The 26,853-nt window shown below is 42.5% G+C and overlaps 1 protein-coding gene across 3 annotated transcripts; it reads left to right on the top strand.

Annotated features, from left to right (window-relative positions):
• Window positions 1-20: 20 nt before the first annotated feature.
• Window positions 21-20,209, top strand: Lrrc34 (leucine rich repeat containing 34). 3 transcript variants are annotated; one of them, XM_048429875.3, is made up of 11 exons: window positions 190-200; window positions 1,515-1,637; window positions 4,075-4,196; window positions 4,296-4,360; window positions 4,851-4,934; window positions 9,363-9,491; window positions 11,893-11,988; window positions 15,015-15,169; window positions 15,756-15,911; window positions 16,709-16,835; window positions 19,547-20,206. In XM_048429875.3, the coding sequence occupies exons 2-11, from the start codon at window positions 1,528-1,530 to the stop codon at window positions 19,748-19,750; spliced, it is 1,248 nt and encodes a 415-aa protein (XP_048285832.1). In that variant the 5' UTR covers window positions 190-200; window positions 1,515-1,527; the 3' UTR covers window positions 19,751-20,206. The 3 variants fall into 3 exon arrangements, with proteins under 3 accessions (XP_085538479.1, XP_085538477.1, XP_048285832.1); XM_085682353.2 differs by lacking the exon at window positions 1,515-1,637 and having other exon boundaries at window positions 21-200; window positions 19,547-20,209; XM_085682351.2 differs by lacking the exon at window positions 4,851-4,934 and having other exon boundaries at window positions 23-200.
• Window positions 20,210-26,853: the final 6,644 nt, after the last annotated feature.

Raw genomic sequence — 26,853 nt, 5'->3', positions numbered from 1 at the left:
TCTTCCCCCTTCCTTCTGGAGGAAGCTCTGTGGTTGCCATGGGAGCAACTCGAGTTGCTGGCCGGGTAGGAGCAGGTTGAGAAAGTTCAGCCGCGGCCTTACTCTTCGGTGGTCCAGACCCGCAGGGCGAGGGGTAAGAGGAACCCGGCGTAGCTCCAGGCCAAACAAAGAGCGGCGGATCCCACCTGCAGAAGCCCCAGGTACTGGCAGAACTCTTGGGTGCCTTTGGCCGCCACCGATCCTCCTGACTTTGTAAGGAGGGTAGCAGAGTAGTATCTGCGGCTTTGCTTTTAGGGTCTGGGAAAGGTGGTGTGGTCTCTTCTGCGCCCCGAGTATGTGGAAGCCACAAGAAACCATCCCAGACAAAGCAGGAGGCTCCTGAGAGGTTCTTAGGTTCACATTTGTAGACCACTCACATTTTCTTTTCTTTTAATTTCTTCATCTATTTTCTTTTTTGATTTTTAAGTTAGCTTATAGAAGAAGGGGTTTCATCGTGATATTTTTATTCATACATACCATACTTCCGCATGCACTTGGAAAATGTCTGCATTCGTGAATTTAACAAATTAAGCATAAGGTTAGGGATGTACTCAATGAGCGTTTGCCTGGCACCCACAGAAATCAGAGCTCCTGCCACCACTTTGGCTTGGGATGTTTGTTTTAAAGTGTGTACTGGGGGTTGGCTGGAGAAAGGATAATAAGGGGAATAAGGTGACAAAGGGAGAGGTCCTGACACTGCGTCTTCTAGGGGTGGAGCCTGATGGAGCAGGACTGGGTGGGGCTGACCACCTGACTGCTCTGGTCCTGTACCCTACAGGGGAGAATAAGGCTGTTTGTTTTCCAAGTGTGCAACTGCTGCCTTCTCAAAGGTCCAGCTTAGAGATTCAACTCCTGTCTCTGCTGCCTGGCGCTTGTAGGTGCAGACACCAGAAGCGCTGGTATTCCATCTCAAGAAGTTGGTAGTCTGAGGAAAGCAGTTCATTGGGAGCAAGCCCTGTTCTGGCTTCTCTTTCTCCTAGGCTAAGAACAACTCATTGTAGAGTGTAGTTCCCCCACCCTCTGCGCCCCTTTTCAGCTAGGTTTCTAACTGAAGCCATAATTTGCCCATACCTCCTTTCAGACACCACAGTCCCCCCCTTTCTCGTTCATAGTCTGCCCCCCTTTCAGATAACCACAACCCCCACCCTCCGTCTGGTACACAGTCTGCCCAGCCCCCTCAGATAGTCACAGTCTTACCCCCTCCCTCTGGTGCATAGTCTGCCCCCCCTCAGATAGTCACAGTCTTACCCCCTCCCTCTGGTGCATAGTCTGCCCCCCCAACCACAATCTTCCCACCCTCTCTGGGGGATTTATAGCCTGTTTGGACCCCTCCCTTCATCCTAAGTTCTCTCTCTTTCTTCCTCACCCTTACTACACACACACACACACACACACACACACTCCTTTAAAAGAAACTTAGTTGTTGAAACTTCGGGGATAATTTATCTGTGATGATGAAGCATTTGTGTTTCCAGAGCTCCAGAGTCTATGGATAATCTCCAGGAACAGTACTGTAACTTTTGTTCAGAAAACATCCGGAGACCTAACCCTTTTATACTGGATATATTCCAAAAACTGGATGAAGAAATTAAAAGGGGGTAAGGAAGATAAATATTTAGTTGTATCAAAAGTACTCACTGACCCTCCTGTCTGTGAAATCCAGTGGCTTTATTCCTATTTGAAGATGGCTTGGTAACGTAGACATAGCTTTTGATTCAGGGAACGAGGTAGACGTGTAACAAACACTCTGAAGTCCCAGGTGCAGCATCTGACATTGGGGAGAGCCCTGGACCAGGGGTCCTCCAGCCAGAGTCCCCATAGTTATCTTGGTTCCTGTAGCTGGGAGAATTCAGGCAGATCCTTTGTTCTAGTTGATGCTCTTGTTCCTTTTGTTTTGTTTTGTCAACTTGGCACATTAGATTCACCTGGAAAGAGATGCCACAACTGAGAAAATGCTCCCACCAGATTGCCTGTACCAAAGCCAGCGGGGGTGGGGGGGATTTTCTTGATTAATGGTGAATGTAGAAGGGCTCAGCCCACTGTGGGCGGTGCCAGCCCTGGTCGTGTGGTCTTGAGTCATATAAGAAGGCAAGTCCTAAGGAGCAAGCTAGTAAGCAGCATACCTCCATGGCTCTGCTTCAGTTGCTGCCTCCAGGTCCCTGCCTTGAGTTCCTGCCTGACTCCTCTCAATATCAGAGTATGACCCAAGAGTTATACAATGAAATAAATCTTTTCCTTCCCAAGTTGATTCCACGGTGGTGTTTATAACAGCAGAAACCTAAAGTTTCTTCAAAATGTTTAATCTAAAGTGGGTTTGATGCTTAGCTTTGTCAACTTGACACAGTAGAGAATCACTCGGGAACAATGAGGAATTTTCTACATTTGGTTAGCCTATACCCACATCTATAGAGCATTTTCTTTTTTGTTTCTTTGTTTGTTTGGTTTTTGGTTTTTCAAGACAGGGTTTCTCTGTAGCTTTGGAGCCTGTCCTGGAACTAGCTCTTGTAGACCAGGCTGGCCTACAAAGATCCGCCTGCCTCTGCCTCCCGAGTGCTGGGATTAAAGGCAAGGGACACCACTGCCCAGCTTAGAGCATTTTCTTAATAAATTAGTTACTAGGGGTGGATGCAGCCCAGTGTGCACATCATCCTGTCTTAGACATAGTCCTGAACTGGATAATGTAATGCTCTGCCCTGTCCCTTTAAGGGAAAGCCCTGCCCACTCCCTACCCTGTCCACTGCCAAGGCATGCAAGTCTTCCTTTCTGCCTGCAGCCAGAGCCCCTTTTCTTTCATCTCTCTCCAAAAAAAAAAAAGTAGCTGCTCTCATGGCTCCTCCCCACCCACCCCACCCCCATTTCTTTTCTTTCCTTGTACCCCTTCACTCTCCCTCTCCCCTTTCTTTCCAGAACCCACTAAATAAATATCCAACCTCACTCCGCATAGCATGCCTATCCATCTGTCTCTCACCACCAAATGGCTCCTGGCCACTCAGGGACTCCCTGCCTGGAAGTGGCTGCTCCCCCCCACTGCTGCCACTTGGAGACCTAGAGCCCCTTTTTGTTTTTACCTTTCCAAATAAGCCTGGAGAAACCAAGCTGAACTCATGAAACAACTGAGATGCGTGCATTATTTATTTCTATCTTCTCTTTTTGGGGGGTGGGGGGGTGGGCAGGGGTTGAAACAGGGTTTCTCTGTGCAGTCCTGGCTGCCCTGGAACTCACTCTGTAGACCAGGCTAGCCTCAAACTCTCAGAGATTTACCTGCCTCTGCCTCCCGAGTGCTGGGATTAAAAAGGTATGCACCACCACCGGCTTCTGTCTGCTCTTGACTGTGGGTATGATGTAACCAGCTACTTAAGGCTCCTTCCACTGCAAGTTCTCTTCAAGAGTAGATGACTTGGAACCAAATGCTGAAACCAACACATTCTCCCTTAAATTTCTTTCTCTGGCCCCCACTTCTTTTGTTTGTTTGTTTTTGTTTATTTCTTTGTTTGTTTTGTGAGTAAGGGTTTCTCTGTGTAGCTCTAGATGTCCTGGAACTTGCTCTATAAAACAGGCTGACCCCCAAATCACAGAGATCTGCTGACCTCTGCCTTTCGAGGGCTGGATTAAGTGCACCAGCTGGGGCAGTGGTGGTACAAGCCTTTAACCCCAGCTCTCAGGATGCAGTGGCAGGTGCCTGTGAGTTAGATGCCAGCCTGGAGAACCAGGAATACTCAGAGAAACCCTGTCTTGGGTACACTGAGAAACCATGTTTCGAAAAGGAAAAAAAAAAAAAAAAAGAAGCATTCACCAACAGAGCCTGGCTCTTAACTTTCTTTTTGTGGGAATGTTTTATTACACGAGAAATAAAAAAAAAAAAACTGGACAGTGGGGTGTATGAGAGAAAGTAAGTGGTGGGGAATTTAGTTATGTTTAACTGACTTCTGACTTTTTGTGATACTTTTGTGATACTTTTCACATGTGAAGGGTTTTTAACTCTGTGTCAACATTGTCTCCTCCTCACTTTTCTGTCTTTTTTTTTTATTTTGACAGACCAGAAGAAGGAATTACATTAATTATTGCTGGTAATAACCACTTAGTCCCAACACAAAGAATGACAGGTGAAGATTTTTGGCTTCTTTCCAAAGTTTTAAGTAACCAGTCACATATTACCGGTACGTTTGCTTAAGAATGAACAGCGTCTGCTTTTCATTTTCCTGATTTGAAGCATTCTTGATAAGGAACACCGGTTTCTGCTCCCCTGTGTGTTTCAGGTCTAGATGTGAAGTATAACCTCATAGGCGATGTTGGTGCCTACTACGCTGCAAAACTGCTTCAGGTATTACATTGCCACCAAACAGCCTCATCCGCCGTTCTGCTGAGAGGAAACCATGTAGACAGTGGTACACAGGCAAACACTAAGTATGGAAACACAGGACCCTAAGTCTCAGATGTATGTCTAATTCTCGGAAAGCATGGACATCCACTTGTGTTTGGTCTCAGGAGAGCTGATGCCTGGAGCTCCTGAGTTGTCTTTTGCAAACCTGTATGTACACCCTGGTTAAATACTCAAAGATGTCCATATGTTCAGTTGTTGGGGAAACTAAACTGAGTCGTTTCCTTTCAATGATATTGCAATTGCAGTGTTTGAAAGATGAGAGTTACAGAGAAATTCTGTCTCAAAAAAAAAAAAAAAAGACGAGGGTGACTTGCCTTTGCTGGAATTCTGTTAGATTCTATATGGAGATACTTTTAATTAAATAAATTGTGTGCATCTATTAATTGATTTCCAGTAATAAAAATGTAATAGCTCCTTTCTCTCCTTTTAGAAACAGCCATGTATCACTTACTTAAACCTTATGTTTAATGATATTGGACCTGAAGGTGGAGAATTGATTGCTAAAGCACTACATGTAAGCATTTATATACCGCAAAGTTGTATTTGCTCTGTGAATTTTAACTTCTTGTAGTTTAGAAGCAGCATAACCAAAGTTAGTGTGAGTTTATGTTATTTCAGTTTTGGGTGGAGGTTTGTGACTGTGTGCGTGCATGTGCATGCATGTGTGTATGCGTGCATGTGAGCCTGTGTGTTATGTGTGTGTGTGTGGATGGATGTTTTGCCTACATACATGCCTATGCACCACATGCATTCCTAGTACTTGCAGAAACCAGAAGAGGAAGTCAGATCCCCAGGGACTAGAGTTACATATGGTTGTGAGATGCCTATGGGTGCTGGGAATCAAACCTGAGTCCTCTGGAAGAGCAGGGTTTTTTTTACCTGATGAGGCATCGCTCCAGTCCCAAAATTTTATTTTATTTTATTTTTTATGTGTATGCGACGGCATATATGTGTATGCAGTGCCTGAAGAGGTCAGAAGGGGGCATTCGATCTCCTAGAATTGGAGTCACAGGTGACTGTTACTATCATGTGAGTGCTGGGAACCAAGCCCAGGTCTTTTGTAAGAGCAATAATAGCTCTTAATCATAGAGACAGTTCTTTAGCTCCTTAAATATATAGTTTTAGTGTAGTTCAGTTTATAAAAGTGTGGCTCTTACTTGAGAACTTTGGACTCATTAAAAAATTACTAAACAGGGTTGGAGAGATGGCTCATCAGTTAAGAGCATTGGCTGCTCTTCCAAACGTCTTGAGTTCAATTCCCAGCAACATATGGTGGCTCACAACCATCCTTAATGAGATCTGGTGCCCTCTCCTGGCCTGCAGGCAGACTTATAGACAGAACACTGTATACATAATAAATAAATAAATCTTTTTTGAAAAAAAAAACTAAACAACTTTGCTGAGTTATGATGGTGCACCCTTGTAACCTCAGAACTTGGAAAGAAGAAGCAGGAAGGTGACTGAGTTTCCGGCTAGTCCAGGCTACATATGTAAAACCTTGTCTCTAAAGAAATGCACTGTTTCTCTCTGACCCCTGACTGCAGTACAATCTGACCCAGTCACTTTTCATCCTCCCTGCCATGCCTTCCCCATCATGGTAGGCTTTGTTTCCGATCCATGAATAAGAAATCACCTTTTCCTCCTTCAAGTTGCTTCTTGTCAGGTATTCAGTCACAACAAGAAGAGTGTAAGCAATACAGGAATTTGCTACTGAGACAGTGGTACTGGAGCAAACCTCTGTAGGCTGAAGGTCTTTAAAACTAGTTTGGGGAAGGAATGTAGAAGCACTTGTTATCATGAGCAGGTGTAAGTGGGTTTAATGAGCCATGTGTTGAGAGTTTGAAAGCCCAGGGTGCGGTTGGAAATGTAGACATTTGAAGGGGAATGCGAATAAAGGAACCCCACACTAGCTCCGAAAGGGGAACTCACGGATCACAATGGGAAACAGTAACGGACACCAGCATTCAGGTGTGAGGGGGGGGGGGGGGGGGGGAGAGTGGGCAGGCCTTGCTTTTTTGGTACCCAAGGCTACACCCATCCTGGTCCAGCCTCTCAAAAGCCATTGAGGAGGTTTCCCATCAGACACTGAGAGGGCTCTGTAAGGAAAAGTGCTTGCGTGCAAGTTCCATGACCCGAGTTTATTCTCTGGAATTCATGGTGGAAGGAGAAAATCAAGTCTGGAAAAGTTGTCCTCTGCTTTCCACATCACGCACACACGTGCACACACACACACACACACACACACACACACACACACACACACGCTGATAATGATGGAGATGGCGCAGAAGTTAAGAACACTTGTTCTTGCAGAGGAACCAGGCTTGGTTCACAGCCCCCACAACTGCCTCTAGCTCCAGTTCCAGGGAACCGATACCCTCTTGTGGTCTCTGTGGGCCTCAGGCACACACCTGCTGCACAGACATGTACACGGGCCAAACTATAAAATACAAAACAATTAAATCTAAAAAGGAAAGAAAAAGAAATGAGGACAGGGAAACAGGGCTTGTGAGGTTGCAGAGAACAGACTTATCCAGACAGCATTTGTGTGTGGTCTGACAGAGAATCTGGTTGTCTTCTGTGTCCTAAAATCTCGAGCGAATCTGAAGTTATTTGGTGGAGGCAGTTCCAAGACAGCATATCGTCGAGGCTGTGTACCGTTACTGTTCAGTCAGGGCTCTTAGATTAATAGTGCAGGACAGCAGAAATACAGGGGAGAGGCACAGCCTGGCGAGGGAAGGAGGTGAGCAATGCTAAAGGATCAGAGATGGCATGTGCTGACTGAGTGCCTGTGACTGGTAAGGCGAGTACCACCTTAAAGAAATCCTCACACTTTGCACCATACAGTAGGAACATTGCCTAGAATGTGGGACTGTTGGGTGGAAAACTCCAGGTTGTAGCAACACAAATTCATCTTAAAGTACATGTCCTGAAAAAAATATATATATAGCCTTCAGGGTACCCCATTGGAAAATGGGCACCTAAGGAAGTTTTTTTCTTAGATTTCATCTTGTAACAAACCTTTTCTATCACTGACTTCGTAGAGTGTTCTCTTCTCGTTAGTCTGGCTAAGGGTTTGGTCCTCTTGTTCATCTTTTCAAAGAATCAACATTTGTTTAGCGGCGTCTGTGGATTATCCCCTTAGTGTCCATTTCAGCACTTCTGGATTTGGGTTGTTCTTGCTTTTCGTGTGTGTGTGTGTGTGTGTGTGTGTGTCCATGTGTATCTGGGCCTTCCACTTTGTGTCCAGTAGTGTTTGTTATACAACATATTTGAATCGCTGTATCTTCTTGGTGGAGTGTTCCCTTTATGATTCTGCGGGGTCTTCTGTCTTCTAAGTTTGGCCTGAGGGCCATTGTTTCAGACATTATTTTCAGTGTGTACTTGCTTCTTAGATTGTGTTCAGTCTTGTGCCATTGCTAACGAGGTGAGCTACTTTCAGACAACAGTTGGATTTTTGCTATTAAGATTTGTTTTTTTTTAAATTTTGTTTTATTTTGCCTGCATTTGCTGCTCTTGCATAAAACCTGGATTCTGTTCCCAGCACCAACATAGCAACTCATAACTGACTTTAACTCTAATTCCTCAAGATTCAACATCCTCTATTGGTCTCCATGGGTACCAGGCACATATGTGGTACAAGTACATACATGCAGAAAAACACCCATACACATAATATAAAAATGGGAGTTGGGCCAGGTGGTAGTAGCGCACATCTTTAATCCCAGCGTTGGGGAGGCAGAGGCAGGCGGATCTCTATGAGTTCGAGGCCAGCCTAGTCTACAAGAGCTAGTTCTAGGACAGGCACCAAAAGCTACAGTGAAACCCTGTCTTAAAAAACAAAACAAAACAAAACAAAAAAACAAAAAAAAGGGTGGGGGAGTTGGGGATATATCTCAGTGGCAGAGCATTTGCCAAACACAGTACATAGTAGTCCTCAACCTTCCTAGTGCTGTGACCTTTAATACAGTTCCCCATGACATGGTGACCCCAACCATGACGTTATTTTGTTGCTGCTTCTTAACTGTAATTTTGCTACTGTTCTGAATCACAGTGTAAACATCAGGTATGCAGGATATCTGATATGTGAGCCCTGTGAAAGGGTCGTTTACCCACTGGGGTCTCGACTCACAAGTTGAGAACAACTGGCCTGGCACATGTGAGGCACTGGCTTCGATTCTCAGCACACACACGCACATACACACAGACACACACACACACACACAAAGACACACAGACACACAGACACACACACAAAGACACACAGACACACACACACGGACACACACAGACACACACACACACACACACACACACAGATACCCAGACACCCAGACACACATACACAGACACACAGACACACACACACTGACACACACAGACATAAAGAGACACACACAGACGCACATACACACACACAGATACCCAGACACACAGACACACATACTCACACACAGACACACATACACAAAAACACAGACATACATACACACACAGACACATGCACAAGGAAGTGGGACACCGGGAAGGACAGCTGGATACAGGGCAGCTTTCGAGGGATGACGGGAAGTGTTTGGGAATTAACTAGAGTGCTGGCTGCGCAGCCTGGTGACTGAGGCAATGCACTGAACACAGAACAGTCAGTTCTCGCCGTGTGAATTTCAGCTCAGGAACATGCTTTTCTTATGAAGCAGACCTACAGAGTTTCTACGAAAGCTCATTAAAATCTCCCATTTCCTGGGTGTTGGTTGCTTGGTCATCTTTTAAAAACTACTCAGCTATTATGGGAAATTAGATGTTACTTTTTGAGAAGATATCCTACTATTTCTCTATAAAAAAATGAATTTGCAAATACTAATTCGATCTCCTGACTCATGTGATTGAGAATTTTGTGGATTCAAATTTAAGCAACTAAGTTTTGATTGTTTTTCTTTTCCCCCAGAAAAACAAAACTCTCAAGTACTTGAGAATGACTGGAAACAAGATTGAAAACACAGGCGGCATGTCCTTTGCTGCCATGCTGCAGATTAACTCGTCCCTGGAGAAACTGGACCTGGGTGACTGTGACCTGGTGAGCGCGTTCACACTTCTCGCAGGGGAACAGCAAGAAGCTAGGGTGGGTTTCTTCCGGTTTGTTCCCGAGCAAAGGTCTTCCCATGTAGCCCAAGCCAGCTTGAACTCACAGTTCTCCTGCCCCTGTCTCCCAAGTGTTGGAACTGTAGGCATATACTGCTACCCTGACAAGATGTGTATCAATGGTTACTCTACCCCGTGGGAAATGTGGTTTTCCATTCACATGGTGATGTAGACTGTTAATCAGATTACAGGGACTGTAGAGATGGCCCAGGACTTAGAAGCGTTTACTGCTCTTTACTGCTTGGACTGTTCCAAGCACCCGTGTGGCAGCTCACAGCCATCTATAACTCCAGTTCTAGGGGATCTGGTGCCTCCTCTGGCCTTACTGACACTATATATTAATGGTACACATACATACATGTAGGCAAGACACTTATGCATAAAATAAAGTTTTAAAAAATCATATTACAGTAAACACAGTATTGGATAATAGCTAACACAATAAAAAGATGTTTAAACTCTAAACATAACTCATCTTAACCTATATGTGACTTACAGGAAAAGACAGGCTCATTTACATTCAACAAATACCACTTCATCGGTATTAGTATAAATCTCTTCGGACAGAAAATGTTTCACAGCGAGTCCATTGTCCTGTGAAAGCTGTGTTGATGCTGAAAGCTGCTCTGGAGGCTTCGTCCACCAGATGATAAGACCTGCATTTTTTTTGCATGCTTTCAAATTCTAAATCACACTTTTCTTGATCACGCTTTTAAATCTTGAGACCTTTAAAACTGTTGTATGACCTCCAATTAATGCCACATTAGCAGGACACAAAATCTGCAATGGGTTGAAAGGTTTTTTGGTTTTTGTTTATTTGTTTGTTTTTTGTTTTTTGGTTTTTCGAGACAGGGTTTTTCTGTAGCTTCGGAGCCCATCCTAAAACTAGCTCTTGTAGACCAGGTTGGCCTAGAACTCACAGAGATCCACCTGCCTCTGCCTCCTGAGTGGAAGGATGTTTTTAAAGGCAAATGTAGCCAGTACAATTCTGGGAAGCAGTGAATCGAGGGTCTCTGTTTACACACCAGTCACTTGAGATATTAAAACGTCCCAACCGTGAATCTGAGAGTCTCTGCCCTCATGAGGCTTTACAGTTTGCTCGGGAGATATGTCAGTCAACAAAGGAAAGTACTTTAAAGGAAACCAGCTACTCCGATGTTGGGGAGGAGGTAATTTTGTTTGATGAGATGGACGTCTGAAACCTGAGGAGGTAAGACTTAGGAGTCAGGAAGCCAGGGGTTACAGAATGAATTCAAGACCAGTTTGGATAGCTTCACCAAGCCTTGTCTCAAAATAAAAGAAAAATTAAAAAGGGCTGAGTTTGAGTCCACGCGTAGCATGCATAAGATCTTAGGCTCGGTCCTCCGTCCTGCAATAAATAAAACCCAAATGAACAGGGTGGTATTAATTAAATAGCAAAACAGTACTAAACTCCTCCCGTATTAAGCTATGAGAAGTCACAAGGGAGGTGGGTGGGTGAGCAGAGTTGAGTGCCCTCAAGCACAGAAGTTCATGGCAGGGTGGTGGGGGCAGAGAATGGGACGCTGATATACATGTGAATCATGGGCAGGCTGAAAGCTGAGGGACATAATCTGATTGGTGCTTTAAGAGATCAGTTTCTCTGAGGAAAGTGGAGGGCAGCAAAGAGAAGTCAGTGGGCCACTGGGAGAGCTGCTGTGCCGTCCGTGTTCGCGACAAGGGGCACTTGGGCAGGAGTAGCAGATATTCAGGGATGAGCTGATCAGAGGCTCTTTTGGAGGTGGGTGTTCAGACTATTAACCAACCAGATGAGAGGCGGTGAGAGAAAGCTACTTACCAACATAACAGGCTGTGTGTGTGTGTGTGTCTGTGTGTGTGTGTGTTTGTCCATCACAAAGGTGAGAGAGGACAGGCCCTCCAGTGAGAGAGTTGGAGAGACCTGAGGGAGCTATTGAAAGTGTTTTAATGACCTGCCCAGTGCCCAGTTGCACTTACATAATGTACCTGTAAGAATGTAAAAAAAAAAAAAAAATGCCTGCACAGGATGTACACATATGAGACTTAGCTGCCGTCCACGGGTCTGTCTCTTCATTTGTGGGAAGCCTAAAGGACTTAGGAGCAAGCCCAGGGTCACGCCTAGGAAACGGGCACTGAAATGTTAGGAACCCCCATACGCAATACGCATGCGACAGACTTTAGGGCGGGGTGGAGAAATATGGGCAACAACTCAGTTCTGAGAATGGATGTTTTAACTTTTGTACAAACCATTTAATCAGAACTCAGATAATTATCTTGCGATTGTAACGCAGGGAGATTGATACACTGTCAACTTCCTCGATCGATTTGCCTGTTTGTAGGGACTGCAGAGCGTGATAGCATTTACTACAGTGCTGACTCAGAACCAAGCAATCAAGGCGATAAACCTGAACCGACCTATACTGTATGGAGAACAGGTCAGTATTCAAAGTAACGGCACTGCCCACCGGACCACGGTCCAGCTGGGGTTTACTGGGCACAAATACACAGCATTCTTAGAACTTTAATACTTGTAAAAGTATTATGTCACTTCTTGGTGACTTGCAAGTATTTAGCAGCTGGTACTTACGCAGCAAGCTTGTGAAACTTAGGTTCTGTGTAAACCTGTGTATGACAGTTAGGTGAAAGAAAGCGTGTATGCTTAAAGCCAGGTTGGAAGCCCAGTGTCCGCTGCTTTGTCATTTGCTGTATTGATGGCTGAACCATTATATCTTGGAACTCAACGCAAGTGCGTGTATAGTTTGGCAAGTCTGAACTTGATCCCATCTATAGATTAAGGCTCTTGCTGGAGGAGGATGACAGTGTGGCCTTTTCCCACATCCTCTTGGGTGGGATTCTTCTCCTTAAGGAAACAAGAACTTGGACTGGCTGGTTCAGGGACTAAAAAGTTCCTGCTGCCAAACGTGATGACCTGAGCGCAAGGTCAGGGACTGAGTGGTGGAAGAACAGAACTGATTCCTGTCTGCTGTCCTCTGACCGCCCTGTAACATGTGCATGCACATGCATGCTCACCCCTCTGGTAAAATGAAAAATTCCTAAAGAATAAGAACCCATAAAGCAAAGAAAACTAGCCTGCAATTCACAATCCCAGAGAACCTAGACAACAATGAGGACACTAAGAGAGACAAACATGGACCTAATCTACATGGGAAGCAGAAAAAGACAAGATTTCCTGAGTAAATTGGGAGCATGGGGACCTTGGAAGAGGGTAGAAGGGAAGGGAAGTGGAAGGGAAGGGAGTGGAGGAAAATATATAGCTCAGTAAAAACAAAACAAAACAAAAACAGTAAGAACCCATTCTTTTACAGGTCTCAACAGAGGACAAAAGAAAGGCCCGGAGCATTTTATCTAGTTCAAACAATGCACTTACGGGCCACTGTTCAAATAAACCTTGAACTTTCAAAGTATCATTCGTAATTTTAAAAAATTACCTGTACCATTGTTCCTCCTTTCTATCACTGGGAATTTAGCACATTTTAAAGTGCTGCTTCTCATGAATGGCTCCTGCAAGCACCAGACACACTCATGGTGCACAGACACGAGCGGCAAAGCATGCACACACATAAATACGTTTAAACAATTTTTTAAAAAGATGAGGAAAATACTATGATTTGTTTACAAAGTATGTTACAGGGACTTAACAAAATTGCTTTGGCCAACTTATGCTTGCTTTGGATAAAAACTTAAAATTACTTGGTGTTCAGATTATCCCTGAGGAGGAAAAATATGTGCACATGCATTACCTTTCGCCTAGTGACATCCAGACTGTAAACTTCAGAAATGAACAGACTTATTCCATAACTTAAAATCACCATAAAAGGACGAAAGGCAGGCAGATAAAGCAGAACTGAGGGGCTCAAAACAGAATAAGATTGAGAAATGTGTCTTAAGCCATCAAGATGGTGATTGGTGACAAAGACAGGGAAATACTGCAGGAAGGGGGAAGTTTTACACAAATAAGACAGAAAAATTGCTTTGTTGGTTTTCCTCCAAAAATAACTATTATTGTCACTGTAAACCAAATTGCCCATCCTCTTTTTAAGTCACTTAGTTACTGCTTTCTACAAGTTCCTGCTACTTATCTAAGAAGGTACACATTTCATTTGGAGCCTACACATAGCGGTTCACATCACAATCCCAGTACTCTTGGGAAGTCGAGGTAGGATGATGAGTTCCCAGGCTAGCCCAGACTACGCCGTGAGACCTGGTCCGCTCCCTTGGCTCCCTTGTACTCACCTTAGGCACACACACACACACACACACACACACACACACACACACACACACATAAGCACACACACACACACATAAAACACACACACAAGCACACACACAAACACACACACATAAGCACATACACACACAAGCACATACACACAAGCACACACACAAACACACACACATAAGCACATACAAACACACACACAAACACAGACATGTGATATGATTTGAGGCAGTAGATTTTTTTTAAATGTCTTTTTCCTAAAAAAAAAAAAAAAGCTGTTTTTGTTGTTATGTGTGTATGTGACTGTATTATTATGTGTGTATTATGTGGTATGTGACTGTGTGTGCCTGTGAGGGTGTGTGCAGATGTCAGAGGAGGATGCCAGGGGTCTTCTTAATTTACTCTCTGATTATTGCCTTCAGACAGGGCCTCTCACTGAACAAAGTTCACTTTTGGACATGAGCCCCCATGATCTGCCTGTCTTTACCAGCCAACAATGAGGTTTCAGGAATATATAAGGTCATGCCTGGCTTCTATATGAATACTGGGAATTTGAACTCAGGTCCTTATTACCCAGTGAGCCATATCTCTAGCCCTAAACTAAGAGTCTTAATAGAATTTTTGTTTTGTTTTGTTTTTCGAGACAGGGTTTCTGCTATTCTGGAACTCACTCTGTAGACCAGGGTGACCTTGAACTCACAGAGATCCGCCTGCCTCTGCCTCCCAAGTGCTGGTACTAAAGGTGTGAACCACCACTGTTCAACCTTGTGTGTGTGTGTGTGTGTGTGTGTTTTACTGCTGGTTTGGTTTCGGTTTGGTTTTGGCTTTTGGAGACAGGGTTTCTCTGTGTAGCCCTAACTGTCCTAGAATTCACTTTGTAGACTAGGTTGACCTCAAACTCACAGAGATCTGTCTGCCTCTGCCTCCTGAATGCTTGGATTAAAGGCATGCACCACCACCGCCCAGCCAAGTTTTGCTTTTAATGTAATATTTTTAACAAGCTGATTTAAGGCCAGATGTGGCTGCATACACCTGTAACCACCAGTCCTCAGGAGGCTGGGCAACAGAGCCAGAAGGTTGAGACCAGCCCGAGCTATATAACGACACCCTGTACCAAGAAACAAAACAAAACAAAATTCTACCTAACTTAAGAATATATATGCTCTTGAAATGGAAAAGTAATATTTCAATCTCAGAAAAGATCTTACTTATTTTTAGGAAGAGTCTACAGTTCACATGGGCCACATGTTGAAAGAAAATCACTTCCTTGTTGAACTGCACATGTGTAAACATGACATGAAAAATTATGGCATGCAGCAGCTGTGCGATGCACTGACTCTGAACAGCAGCCTACGCTACCTTGACGTCAGCTGGTAAGCGTTGATTTACATGATAATGCAAAGATTCAGTCTTGGGGATACGCTACATAAATGTTCATACATGTTAGACACTGTTTTCCGTGACTATCAATCATAACTGTTGGTGGACTTTTATCTTAGACTGTAGGATGTATTAGGTTAGCTTATTCTGTAATACATCTGTGATATCTTGATTGCTAGACAGATGGGAGCATTATTTCCTGGAGATTTTTTTTTAATGTTGGGATGGTTAATTCTTTTAAAGATTTATTTATTTATTTATTTATTTATTTATTTATTATATATACAGTGGTCTGCCTGTGTGTGTGGCTGCCTGCCAGAAGAGGGTACCAGATCTCATTCCAGATGGTTGTGAGCCACCATAAGGTTGCTGGGAATTGAACTCAGGACCTCTGAAAGAGCAGTCAGTGCTCTTAACCTCTGAGCCATCTCTCTGGCCCCTCATGGGGAATTTTTATTTTTTCAAGTTCAGCAAACTAACAGAAAATAAAAAGCTTACTATATGGTCTCAAGTATCTTATGAATATAAGAATAATACTTTGTGTTTTTAAAATATTGCTAAATATGCTTCCTTCCCCAGCAATAAAATAACTCGTGATGGAATGGTGTATTTGGCCGATGTACTGAAAAGCAATACTACCCTGGAAGTAATAGATCTTTCTTTTAACAGAATAGAAAATGCAGGAGCAAAGTACCTCAGTGAAACTCTAACTTCCCACAACAGGAGTCTTAAAGCGTTAGTATGGCTTTTATATTTAATCAAAATAAGTAAAAATTTTAAGTAGTATCTTTTAAAAATTGGGTGAATCTAATAGGGTAATTGTGTATTCAAGCTCATGAGAAAAATCTTTATTTCTCTTTTTATTTATGCATATGTGTACTCACATGCACTAAATGTGTACATAGAGGCCCGAAGAGGGAATCACAGCCCCTGGACCTAGAGTTAGAACTGGTGCGAGCAGCCCAACACAGGTGCTGGGAACAGAGCCTCGGTCCTCTCAGGAGCTGCAAATGCTCTGAGCTGCTAAGCCATCTCTCCAGCCCTGAAAACTCTTATTTATCCTGAACTCTAACAGAAAATTCATAAGCATTTAACACAATACTTACATATATAATGTATTAATGTATTAAAACATTTACCAAATAGGGGTTGAAGAGATGACTTAGTGGTTAAGAGCACTGGCTGCTCTTCCAAAGGTCCTGAGTTCAGTTCCCAGCAACCATATGGGGACTCACAACCAGCTGTGAGATCTGGTGCCCTCTTGTGATGTGGAGCATGCAAAGCACTCAAATGCACAAATAAATCTTAATGCGGGGCGGGAGGGAGAACAGGCTAATTTCAAAATGTTGGAACCATTCCTGGGTCCATGACATATTTAATATAAAATGGGCCCCCTGGATTAAAGAACCTAAACAGCCAATATTTGGATCACCACATTAAAACCTGTTAATAAAACGGATTTAATAAGTGCTGATGCTGACTTAAGATTCTTTGTGGGATTTCAGAATTCCATGATTATTTCCTTTCTACAGATTGTCTGTAGTCAGCAACAAGATAGAAGGAGAGGGGCTTCTTGCACTTTCACATGCAATGAAAACAAACCTCGTATTATCTCATATCTACATTTGGGGGAATAAATTCGATGAGGCCACATGTGTGGTAAGTGTTTCCAATTCAGACTTTTGTTGCGCTCTCCAATACCTAGAAGTTCCTTTTATAAGTGGTTGCAAAGAATGGTGTCACATTATACTTTGGGCTATTTTTAACTTAAGCCCTAACAAAGTAGCTGCTAGGAAAGATATCAGATGCTCTGTATCGGTATTAAGGATCACTGAGTCATAGCTTCCAGTTCCTCCAAATGAGAACAAAAATTACACCTGGTTGATGTAGCAAAGTTCCTCCTGTGTCAACACAAGGAACAGGACGCTGTAGAAGCTGTGTAGTCCTCAGTGCTCTGCACGGGAATCCCTAAGTCCTTCACACGACTTACCTACGCCGAACCATCCCTGCATTTCTGGAATGGTGCCCACTTGATCGTGGTGGGTGGACTTTGTGCTCTTTGTTGGTTCTTTGTGTGGTTTAGGTATCAGGGTAAATGTGTCCTTGTAGAAAAGAATTAGACAATGGCCCTTCTATTTAGTGAGACAGAGTATTGGCATTAATTCTTCCTTGAAAGTCTGGTAGAAATCTGCTGAACCCATCTGGTCCTGGGCTTTGTTGTTGTTGTTGTTAGGGGACATCTAAAAAAAAAGATTGGTTTATGTATTTTGTGTATAAGGTTGTTTTGTCTGCATGTATGCACACTGGAAGCCGGCACTGGTTACCGTGGGACTGCGGTTACAGACAGTTGTGAGCTGCCATGTGTGTGCTGGGAATTGAACTCAGAACATCTAGAAGAGCAGCCAGTGCTCTTAACTGCTGAGCCATCTCGCCGGGTTCAGCTTAGGAGACTTAATTACTGCTTCTATTTTACTAGGGACTATAGGTCTGTTTAAATTGATCTTGATTTAACTTTGGTATATGGTAGATATGAAATTTATCTGCTTCTTTTAAATTTTCCAATTTACCGGAGCACAGATATTTAAACTGTGTCCTTATGATTTTCTAAATTTCCTTGGGATCAGTATCTTTTCATCTCTAATTTTATTACTTTTGATCTCCTCTCTCCACCTTTTAATTAATTTAGACAAGGGTTTGTCAGTCTTACTGATTTTCTTAAAGAACCAGTTCTTTGTCTCATTGATTCTTTGTGTTGGTTTTTTGTTTCTCTTTTATTGATTTCAACCCTGAGTCTATTTCCTGCCACCTAGTCCTTTTGAATGCTTTTTTTTTTTCTTTTTGTTCTAGAGCCTTCAGGTGTGCTGTTAAGTTACTAATGAGATCTCTCCAATTTTTTGACGTGGGCATTTAGTGCTATGAACTTGCCTCTTCTAGCCTCTCCATTGTGATCCATAGGTTTGCGTATGGTGTGTTTTCATTTTCATTCAATTCTAAAAAGTTTTTAATTTCCTTTTTGATTTCTGTCTTGACCTACTTTTCATTCAGTAGTAAGTTATTCAGTTTCCATGAATTTGCAAACTTTCTGTTGTTGTTGATATAGCAGTAATTCATAGTGGTCTGGCAGGACACAGAATGGTATTTCAAATTTTTTCATATCTGTTGAGACTCGTGTTGTGTTTGAGTATGTGGTCAGCTTTGGGAAAAGTTCCATGAGCCGCTGAGAACGGTGCTCCTTTGGAGAGAGAAAGCACAGTGACAAACATCTCTCATTTGAAAGGAGAAGAGGAAAATAGCGTAAGATTTGTAAAAGGAATGGCCAAAAATAAAAGTGCCCTAAAAAACTCATTTTCAGAGAAACACTCGTGTCCTTTGGGAGTCCACACAGACAAGCTGTGTACAGAATATGGAGCCAAAAGTAATGAATTTCTGTTGGAGAAAGCAAAACCCACTTTTCATGTCAAAATTTATCCCATTTTTCTACAAATGGCAACTTTACTGACAAAACAGTTCATAAGTGTGTGTGACTCAATTAACACCAAGAAGCCATAGGGACACACAAAGAAAACTCTACAATAATTCTTTTATTGTAGGTCACATCTAATACTATGGAATTGTCTTTTCTTAAAACTAAACTTCCATATTGACTTCGGGGGACTCATCTGAACTGAACTCCATATGGGGTTGTTTATTTTATTTATTGCTTGTTTGTTTGTTTATTCTGAGGTGCGAGGATCATCAGATTTATTTGAGGGAGGCATGATTTTGCTATGCAGTCAGCTGGGCTTGAACTCAGCCATCCTCCTGCCTCAGCTTCTGCAGAGCTGAGAATATAGGCATGTGCCAGCACATGGGGCTCCCCACTCTGCCTACTACCACCACCTCTTAAGAGTACATGAAAAATGTGACCATGGATCACAAAATTAGTATTACAGGGAATTAACTAAGATTCACAAGGACTTACATATGAAAGAATGCCTTATATGGTAAAACTGAGAAATCAGTTTCATAACATTATACTTTTACTATATATAAATAATATAATTTATTTATATCAGGAATAATACTGAAATTCAGCAATGTTATTAAGAATATTTTATTTATTATTTTTTGGTTTTTTGAGAAAGGGTTTCTCTGTAGCTTTGAAGCCTGTCTTGGAATTCACTCTGTAGACCAGGCTGGCCTTGAACTGATGGAGATCCTCCTGCCTCTGCCTCCTGAAGGCTGGGATTAAAGGCGTGTGCCATCACTGCCCAGCAAAGAATATTTTATTTTAATCTACAAAATAGCACAGCTAAATTGATTACTTGTTTACATAACCACTGTAAACTGAATAAATGATATTACTAATGACAGTTTTCTAAAAATCCTAGGCATATTCAGATTTGATGGAGAGTGGCCGGCTAAAGCCAGACAATACAGATGTGGAGCCATATGTGGTGGATGAACGTGTCTATCTCGCAGAGGTCTCCAATGGCCTTAAAAGGCATTACTACTGGACACCAACTTATGGCAATGCCTACGACTACACGTCTAACGCAGGCTTTGCTCTTGTTCCAGTTGGGCAACATCTATAAGAAACAAGCTCGAAAATCGTTCTCACACACTTGCCTCATCATTTTTAGAGACTAATATTTTTATAGTCTATTTTTCTTTTATAAATTAGAACAAGTTATTTTTATGAAATTTATTAAACAATGTGTACTTGCCACCTGTTAAGAAAAAAAAACCGATTCTTATTTTAGAGACTAAACAATCAATCCTAAGAAACCATTGGAGCTATTCAAATTCTTTTTATAATGAAAACCAAGTAACAAACACACACACAAAAACCCCCGCAGACAATAGAATTATAAGCAAAGATCACTAAAGACATCTTAACCAAACGGTATGGCAGAAAAGATGCAGCTTAGAAACACCCAGTGGATTTCAGGAGATTCCCAAGTTCAAAGTTCAAAAGTATTCCACATAGACTTTTAGGCATTGCAGACAGGTGTTAATACCAATAAAACAAGAAAATAGAAAGCGTCCTCACATAGACAGTGGCTATCCTGGGTTTATACTCCCTTTCTGTGTCTGGCTCTCGTTCATTCGAAATTAGTGCAACTCACTCATGTTATCAGTGTTAACTGTAACCCATCTTACTGCCCTGGAGAAGGGTTTGCGTGCTCTTCCGAGGTGGGTGCGGAAGACGACTGAGGGGACTCAGTCAGTCTGCCTGAGCCTGCAGGAGGAGGTATATGACCAACCTGCATTTGGACCTATACTGAGCTACTAAAGATGGCATCTTAATGAGCAGGCCACAATTCGCTGGAGTGAGGACAGTTCAGCAGACATCTAATGGTTCTGGGAAGGAACCAGTTATTTATTATTTTTTTTTTTTAGGAACGTTTTGATGATGCAATTTTATAGGTTATTTGTTGGAGGAAGGCATGAGCTGCTTGTTGGTTCCCGGCTGCCCAGCCCCGAAATAATCACACAAAACTGTATTAATTAAATTGCTGCTTGGCCCATTAGCTCTAGTTTCCTATTAGCTAACTCTTACATCCCATTTCTATTAATCTGTGCATCACCATGAGGCTGTGGGCCTACCAATGAAGTTTCAGCACACCATGTCTATCTCCGGGGGTGGCTCCATGGCATCTCTCACTCCGTCCTTCTTCCTCCCAGCATTCAGCTTAGTTTTCCGCGCCTAGCTAAACTCTGTCTTGCTATAGGTTCAAAGCAGTTTCTTTATTCATTAATGGTAATCACAGCATACAGAGGAAAACCCCACATCAGTCATTGTTTACTGCCTCAGAGGCCAGCAGAATGCCTAGACCCATTTATTCTGATGCTACTGTCATCTAGGCCCCTTTCTACATCTGGATACCATCTGAGAGATAAGACAGAACGCATTCTTCCAAGAGATGAGCAGGCTAGTGAGAGCAGGCTTAGCTGCTGTTTCCTCTAGGCTAACCTTTAGTTACCTTAGTCAGGCAAGGGCTTGAGGAGATACACAAGTTCCGCAGGAGAACTCTACTTCCTCTCTACATCTTATACTGCATAAAATTACAATGTATCATATAACTTCTACTTCCCTTTCAGCAATCATCTTCTGAGATCCTGCTTAAATATAGCTGATTAAAGTCATGAATCACATTATACTAATAACGATTTAACTCTGAAGGCAAAAAGTTAAGTGCCACACCTTAAAAATAATCTGAAAATAAAGACGAAATAGAAATGACTGAGAAACACTTCGTTTCAACATCCTTAGTCATCAGAAAGATACGAATTAAAACTACTTTGAGATTTCATCTGATACCACTCGAAATAGGCAAGATCAATAAAACATGATAGCTCGTGCTACTGAGGATGTGGGATAAGGGGAGCACTTATTCACTGCTGCGGGGAGTGCAAACTCGTACAGCTACTAAGGAAATCAGTGTGGCAGTTCCTCAGGAAGCTGCAGCTATACCTCAAAACCCAATTATGCATATACCCAAAGGACTCTACATCCTACTACAGAGACACTTGCTCAAACATGTCTGTTGCTGTTCTTTCATAACAGGCAGAAACTGAAAACAGCCTAGATGTCCAACAGACGAATGGATAATGAAAACATGGTGTATTCATCCAACAGAATATTACTCAGCTGTTAAACAACATTACAAAATTCTCAGGCACATAGATGGAGCTATGAAAAATGTCATCTTGAGTGAGATAAACCTAGACTTCCAGAAGATAAATATGGTATGTTTTATCTTAAATGTGATGATGGCTGTTCGGGATTGTCACCTTGACTACGGCTGAAGTTAACTAAGCCTCAAGCACCTGGGCACACTAGGAGGGGTTGTTCTTAATTATATCATTTGAAGTCAGAAGATCCACCTTAAAAGTCAGAAGATCCATCTTAAATCTGGGCCACAGCTTATACAAAGGACAGGGAAGAAGGACACTTTTGCTTTTTGCCTGCTTGACCTCACTCGTGCAGGCAAGTTCATTCTTTCACTGGTATTAGAGTGTACTTTTTCAGGATTCTGAGACAGCCATTGTTGAACTAGCCAGGCCACACCCTGTAAGCACTCAAATAAATTTCATATATATTTTGATATACATATGAAACACACACACACACACACACACACACACACACACACACATATATATATATTCATTCATTCTATCAGGTGTTTTTCTAGAGAACACATAAGTGAAATTTAGCTCTAAAGCCTGTGATATGTGTGCTTACAACCCAGAGAACAGAGGTTAGGTATCAAGTAAGGGACTAGTGGGAAGGAGAGCACCTCCCAAAGAAGGAGAAATAGAATATATTGTTATGAAGAGATGGCAGTGGGAGGGGCCTAGAGTGGGAGGACTGACTGGGAAGGGGTGGGTGAGGAAGAGAGAGGTGAAGGAAGGACAGCTAACACTAAGAACCCTACTATAGAAACTTCCTAAAACATATACATACATGAAAGAAGTCTAAATGAAGTCGCCAAACAGCAGGGGAGAGAATATTCCACAACCAAGTGAAACTTCCAGTGCTAGGAATGGATTACATAAAATTCAGTTGTTGGCCAGAGGGTCCTAAGGAGACCCCCAAACAACTCAAGCTACAGCAGACTCCTGGTTACTCTCTACAGACGGTGAGGCCCTGTTGCTGCGGACAGCACTCGCCGTCATGGAACACTCCTAGCTGGAGGCCTTCCCCACACTGCTGAGCATTCATGGCACTAGAATGTCCTCTGCACACCACCTCAGGAAGAAGATGACCGCCAAGGTGGGTGGACGACTCCACGGGAACAGTATCCTCCAGATGCAACAGGTCTGGTGCACGCAAGAACTCAAAGACTGGCAGCACTCACGGCCTGCACAGTTAAAGTCAGACAGGGTCCCAGCGCTGAGAGGCAGTAGATGGGCTCACACCCCTAACCAAGAAGCTATCCGCTGCCAACACCCACTCACTTCACGACAGGCCCCACGCTCAGTAGTAGATGGCCACACAAAAAACTATCAGGTGGTGGTGCATGGCTGGAATCCCAGCACTCAGGAGGCAGAGGCAGGTGGATCTCTTGTGAGTTTGAGACTAGTGTGGGCTACAAAGCAAGTTCCAGGACAGCTATTGCCGTTAAAAAGAGAAACCCTGTTTAAAAATACAAACAAACAAACAAAAACTCAAATGGTTTTTGTTTTTGCTTTCCTGTAGACTGTCTCAAATTGATTTTGGGGTATTTTCTGTCTTATTTGGTCTTTTACTGTATTTTGGCTTCCATTTGTGTGTCTTTTTCTTTCTTCCTTCCTTTTTTTTTCATTTTTTTTTTTTTAAGAGAGAGACAACGGACCTGGAGTGATACAGGTAGAGAGAAGTATGGAGGAGCTTGGGAGGATCAGAGGGAGGGAAAAACAATGATCAGAATACATTGCACGACAAAGGAAAAAAAAAAAACAAAGCAAAACCTAATAATGCTGACCTTATTTCCCCTCCACACTCTCATTTCCTTGCTGTTCTATGAAACGGTTCCACTATGTCTTTGTGTGAGATGTGATCTCTTGGTTAAAACACCAGCATTCTCTAGTACACTTCACTTCCTGTAGACCTGGACTTTCTCCTCTGACTTCCAGGCCAATTCTGAAGGGCCTTTTCATTTCCCTATCTTACTTAATATTGCTGCATCTCATGACCCAAGTTCTTGGGAGTGCGACCAGCTGTCAGCCTAAGGACCACTTCTCCTTGGTAGGGCACTGGGTCAACTGAGGTTACTAGCATGGAATCATGTCACAAACCTGGGTGTCTGATCTCTGCCCTCCAGCAGTCAACCACCAGATATCGTGGGCTATAAATGTGGCTAGCACTGTCACCCTGCCCAAAACTATTTCAAATAAATCAGTATGGGTGCTATGCTAGCCAGAGCTGACTGCTACCTACTTCTCACCGGACACTTCCTCCATTCTGCCTAGCTCCTCTTCAATCAGCCACACGTCACTTCCGTCAGTCATTTCACTGTCTGCCTGTGAACTACTCTTGACCGCTCACACCTCCTTTCTTAACCTCCTGTACTGTACTCAGCATTATGGCTTATTTTTCTGTTGTTGGTTTTTCTCACCTAACTGTAAGGTGGGTAGAGTTATTTGTTTTCATACATTTTTTGGGAAGGTTACTATGTTTATATGATAAATCCTTAAATACAGCAAATCTTTCATCAGTAAATGGGGGAAAGGGTTGAAGAAAGCAAAAAAACAGGTTGTACCATGGTCTCAAGAGAAGAATGCATAGCTATAACCCCAAGACAGGAGTCTAAGGCAGGAAGATCACTGTGACTTCAGGCCACTCTGGGCTATTTGATGCATCCACGCTCAACACAGTTACACACGGTGAAAACCTTGTCTCAAACAAACAACAAACAAACAAACACAATGTTCCGATAACTCAATTTCATTGTTGTTCAAATGAGCAAGCGAAAAATACAACTTTATTTGTTTTATATTTGGTGGTATTTACAGCCAAATAATAAACTAAAATCTCCACGTAAAAGATAGAAAACTATATTTCAAGAATTCCATTTTAAGTGCTTCTCAAGACTGAGCACCGAGAGTGCTCAGGATGGCGGCTCCCAGGGTTAGGACACGCTGAGGTCAGCCGCAGGGCTTTTCTAGTACAACTGCCCCAGCACCTCTGACTCAGTGGATGAAGCTGAACTGGGTATGGATGTCATTATTCTTAAACGCCATTCTGATAGGAGTAAAGGCATTACAATATTGGCCTAGGATATTTTAAAAATTAGTGTATATAATTAACTACCTGCTTTAACTACTCTGGTAGTGTCATTCCTGTAGGATTAAAATGTACAGAAACGATAAACTATTTTTGCAATAAACTGACAGAACTTTCAATCTTGAAAAGGCTTTCTAAAATGGTCTACTGAAATGATCCCAAGGAATTAAACACAGATATTACAGAGCAGATGCACAGCTGACAGACCAACAGACAGACCCACGGGAAATGTATACGGACACATTCACATGGAGAAGCCCGTTGAGCAGCTGTGGAAACACCTGTCTTCTGGATAAGTCACTGTGAATTCTGTAGAAACCTATAGCATGCATCTGTCCTATAGTATCCCAGCAGTGTAAACCTGACTTTCCTGTAGGGCAACTGGACACCTTCCCTCAAACCACGAAGCCCTGGTGTGAAAGCATTCTTTCACTCAGTCAAACCTTGTTCTCATAGTCAAAATCCACATAAAACTAGTGCCCCACAACTTAACTGACAACACTCACTGATAAGAAAGGAGCCCTAAACAGGAGCCAATATGTCTGCTCTAACAGAAACTCAGAAAGGTGAAATCTACTGGTCTGCCCTACCTTAAGAAACTGCTAATATGCTGTTATTACCATTCACCTTGGTTTTAACATGTTAATGAACTGCTTATATAGGAAAAAGGCCTGAGTTGCTAAAATTAGCTTCAGAGAAGAGAATTCTCACTTGGACATCCTGCTGGAGTCAAAAGCAAACCTCCAAAGAGATTCCTTTTAACTCAGCCAACTACACTAAGGCAAATCAGGCACCTTGCGTCCCTCCCAGACCCTGGCTACCAAGGCTGTGTTCCCAGCTGTCAGGGAGCTTCACAGCCATGCCCCCTCTGAGGTGTAAGATGCTTCGTTGTCAGGCCCATGGATTTTTGTTTGTTTTTTGTTTTTTTGGTTTTTTTTTAATTTTGTAAAATGCATGTTTGATACTACTGTTACCGCCTACGCAACTGCTAACTTGTCTGGATGCCTATAAAACTCAAAGCTTTTGTGGAGCACAGCCCCTTTTTCCTCCTCCTTCCCTTCCTTCCCCCAAGGAATAAAGAAACACGCAGGAGGGCCGTGCTCAGGTCAGTCGGGTTGTCCTTCCCCAGCCAGTTTTTGCCTGCTGTAGTGAATCTTTTTGGACCCTGAGAGTCTTAACCACAAAATAAACCTTGATAAACAGCAAAATCATATAACATATAATCTACAATTTCTTTTCTAAAAAGTCTAAAAGTTAACACTAGAGTTAAATAACACAAATACAAAACAAAACTAGAACATAGTTTCTGAGATATTCAGCATTTTAAAGACTTTCAAAATCCTCTGTAATACTTACAGATCTTTCCCAAAACACCACCACATCACAACAAAACAAAGTGTTTAGCCCAAGGATTCTGTGTGTTCGAGTGATGACCAGATATATCTACAATACACACAGGCTCAAATAAGAAACAGTGTAGTACTGAAAAAGGAAGAGAGAACACCCGGGCTTTCTTCACATGGAATTCTGGAAGAGCAAATGGCAACTAAAGCCACATCAACTTAAAATTTTTAGCTATGCAGGTAATGCAAATTAAAAAGAAAACTTACCTATTCCATATTGTAACCATATAAAATAATGCTGCAAATGACAAATTTGGAAGCTTTCAAAATTCTAATTACCAGGTTAGCCATTGCATTGCCTGTCTGGAGGATGAGGGAGGAGAGTCTTGAATATGAGGACACCTTAGGCTGCACAGAAGAGCTAGGGCAGTCTGGACTATAAAGTGAGACTAGCTGAAAATTTAAAAAGATAAGTAAATACAAAAAGACTATCATTACATTTGAGGAAAATGGGCAATTTTTGCCCTTATGTAACTATGACATCATCATAGCAGTTTTTAGAATCCTTTTTAGTCTTCTT

Source organism: Myodes glareolus, chromosome 20, assembly GCF_982192425.1.
Source record: "Myodes glareolus chromosome 20, mMyoGla1.1, whole genome shotgun sequence".
Classification (NCBI taxonomy): Eukaryota; Metazoa; Chordata; class Mammalia; order Rodentia; family Cricetidae; genus Myodes; species Myodes glareolus.
Note: the sequence above shows the minus strand (reverse complement) of the source record. Positions and strands in the feature narration are given on the sequence as shown.

What these genes read in the sequence shown, in the direction of transcription:
- Lrrc34 (XM_048429875.3), top strand. Translation starts at nt 1,528, where the DNA reads ATGGATAATCTCCAGGAACAGTACTGTAACTTTTGTTCAGAAAACATC. An exon ending in GATGAAGAAATTAAAAGGGG is followed by an intron (nt 1,638 to 4,074) that starts GTAAGGAAGATA and finishes TTATTTTGACAG; the next exon opens with ACCAGAAGAAGGAATTACAT. An exon ending in CGCTACCTTGACGTCAGCTG is followed by an intron (nt 15,170 to 15,755) that starts GTAAGCGTTGAT and finishes TTCCTTCCCCAG; the next exon opens with CAATAAAATAACTCGTGATG.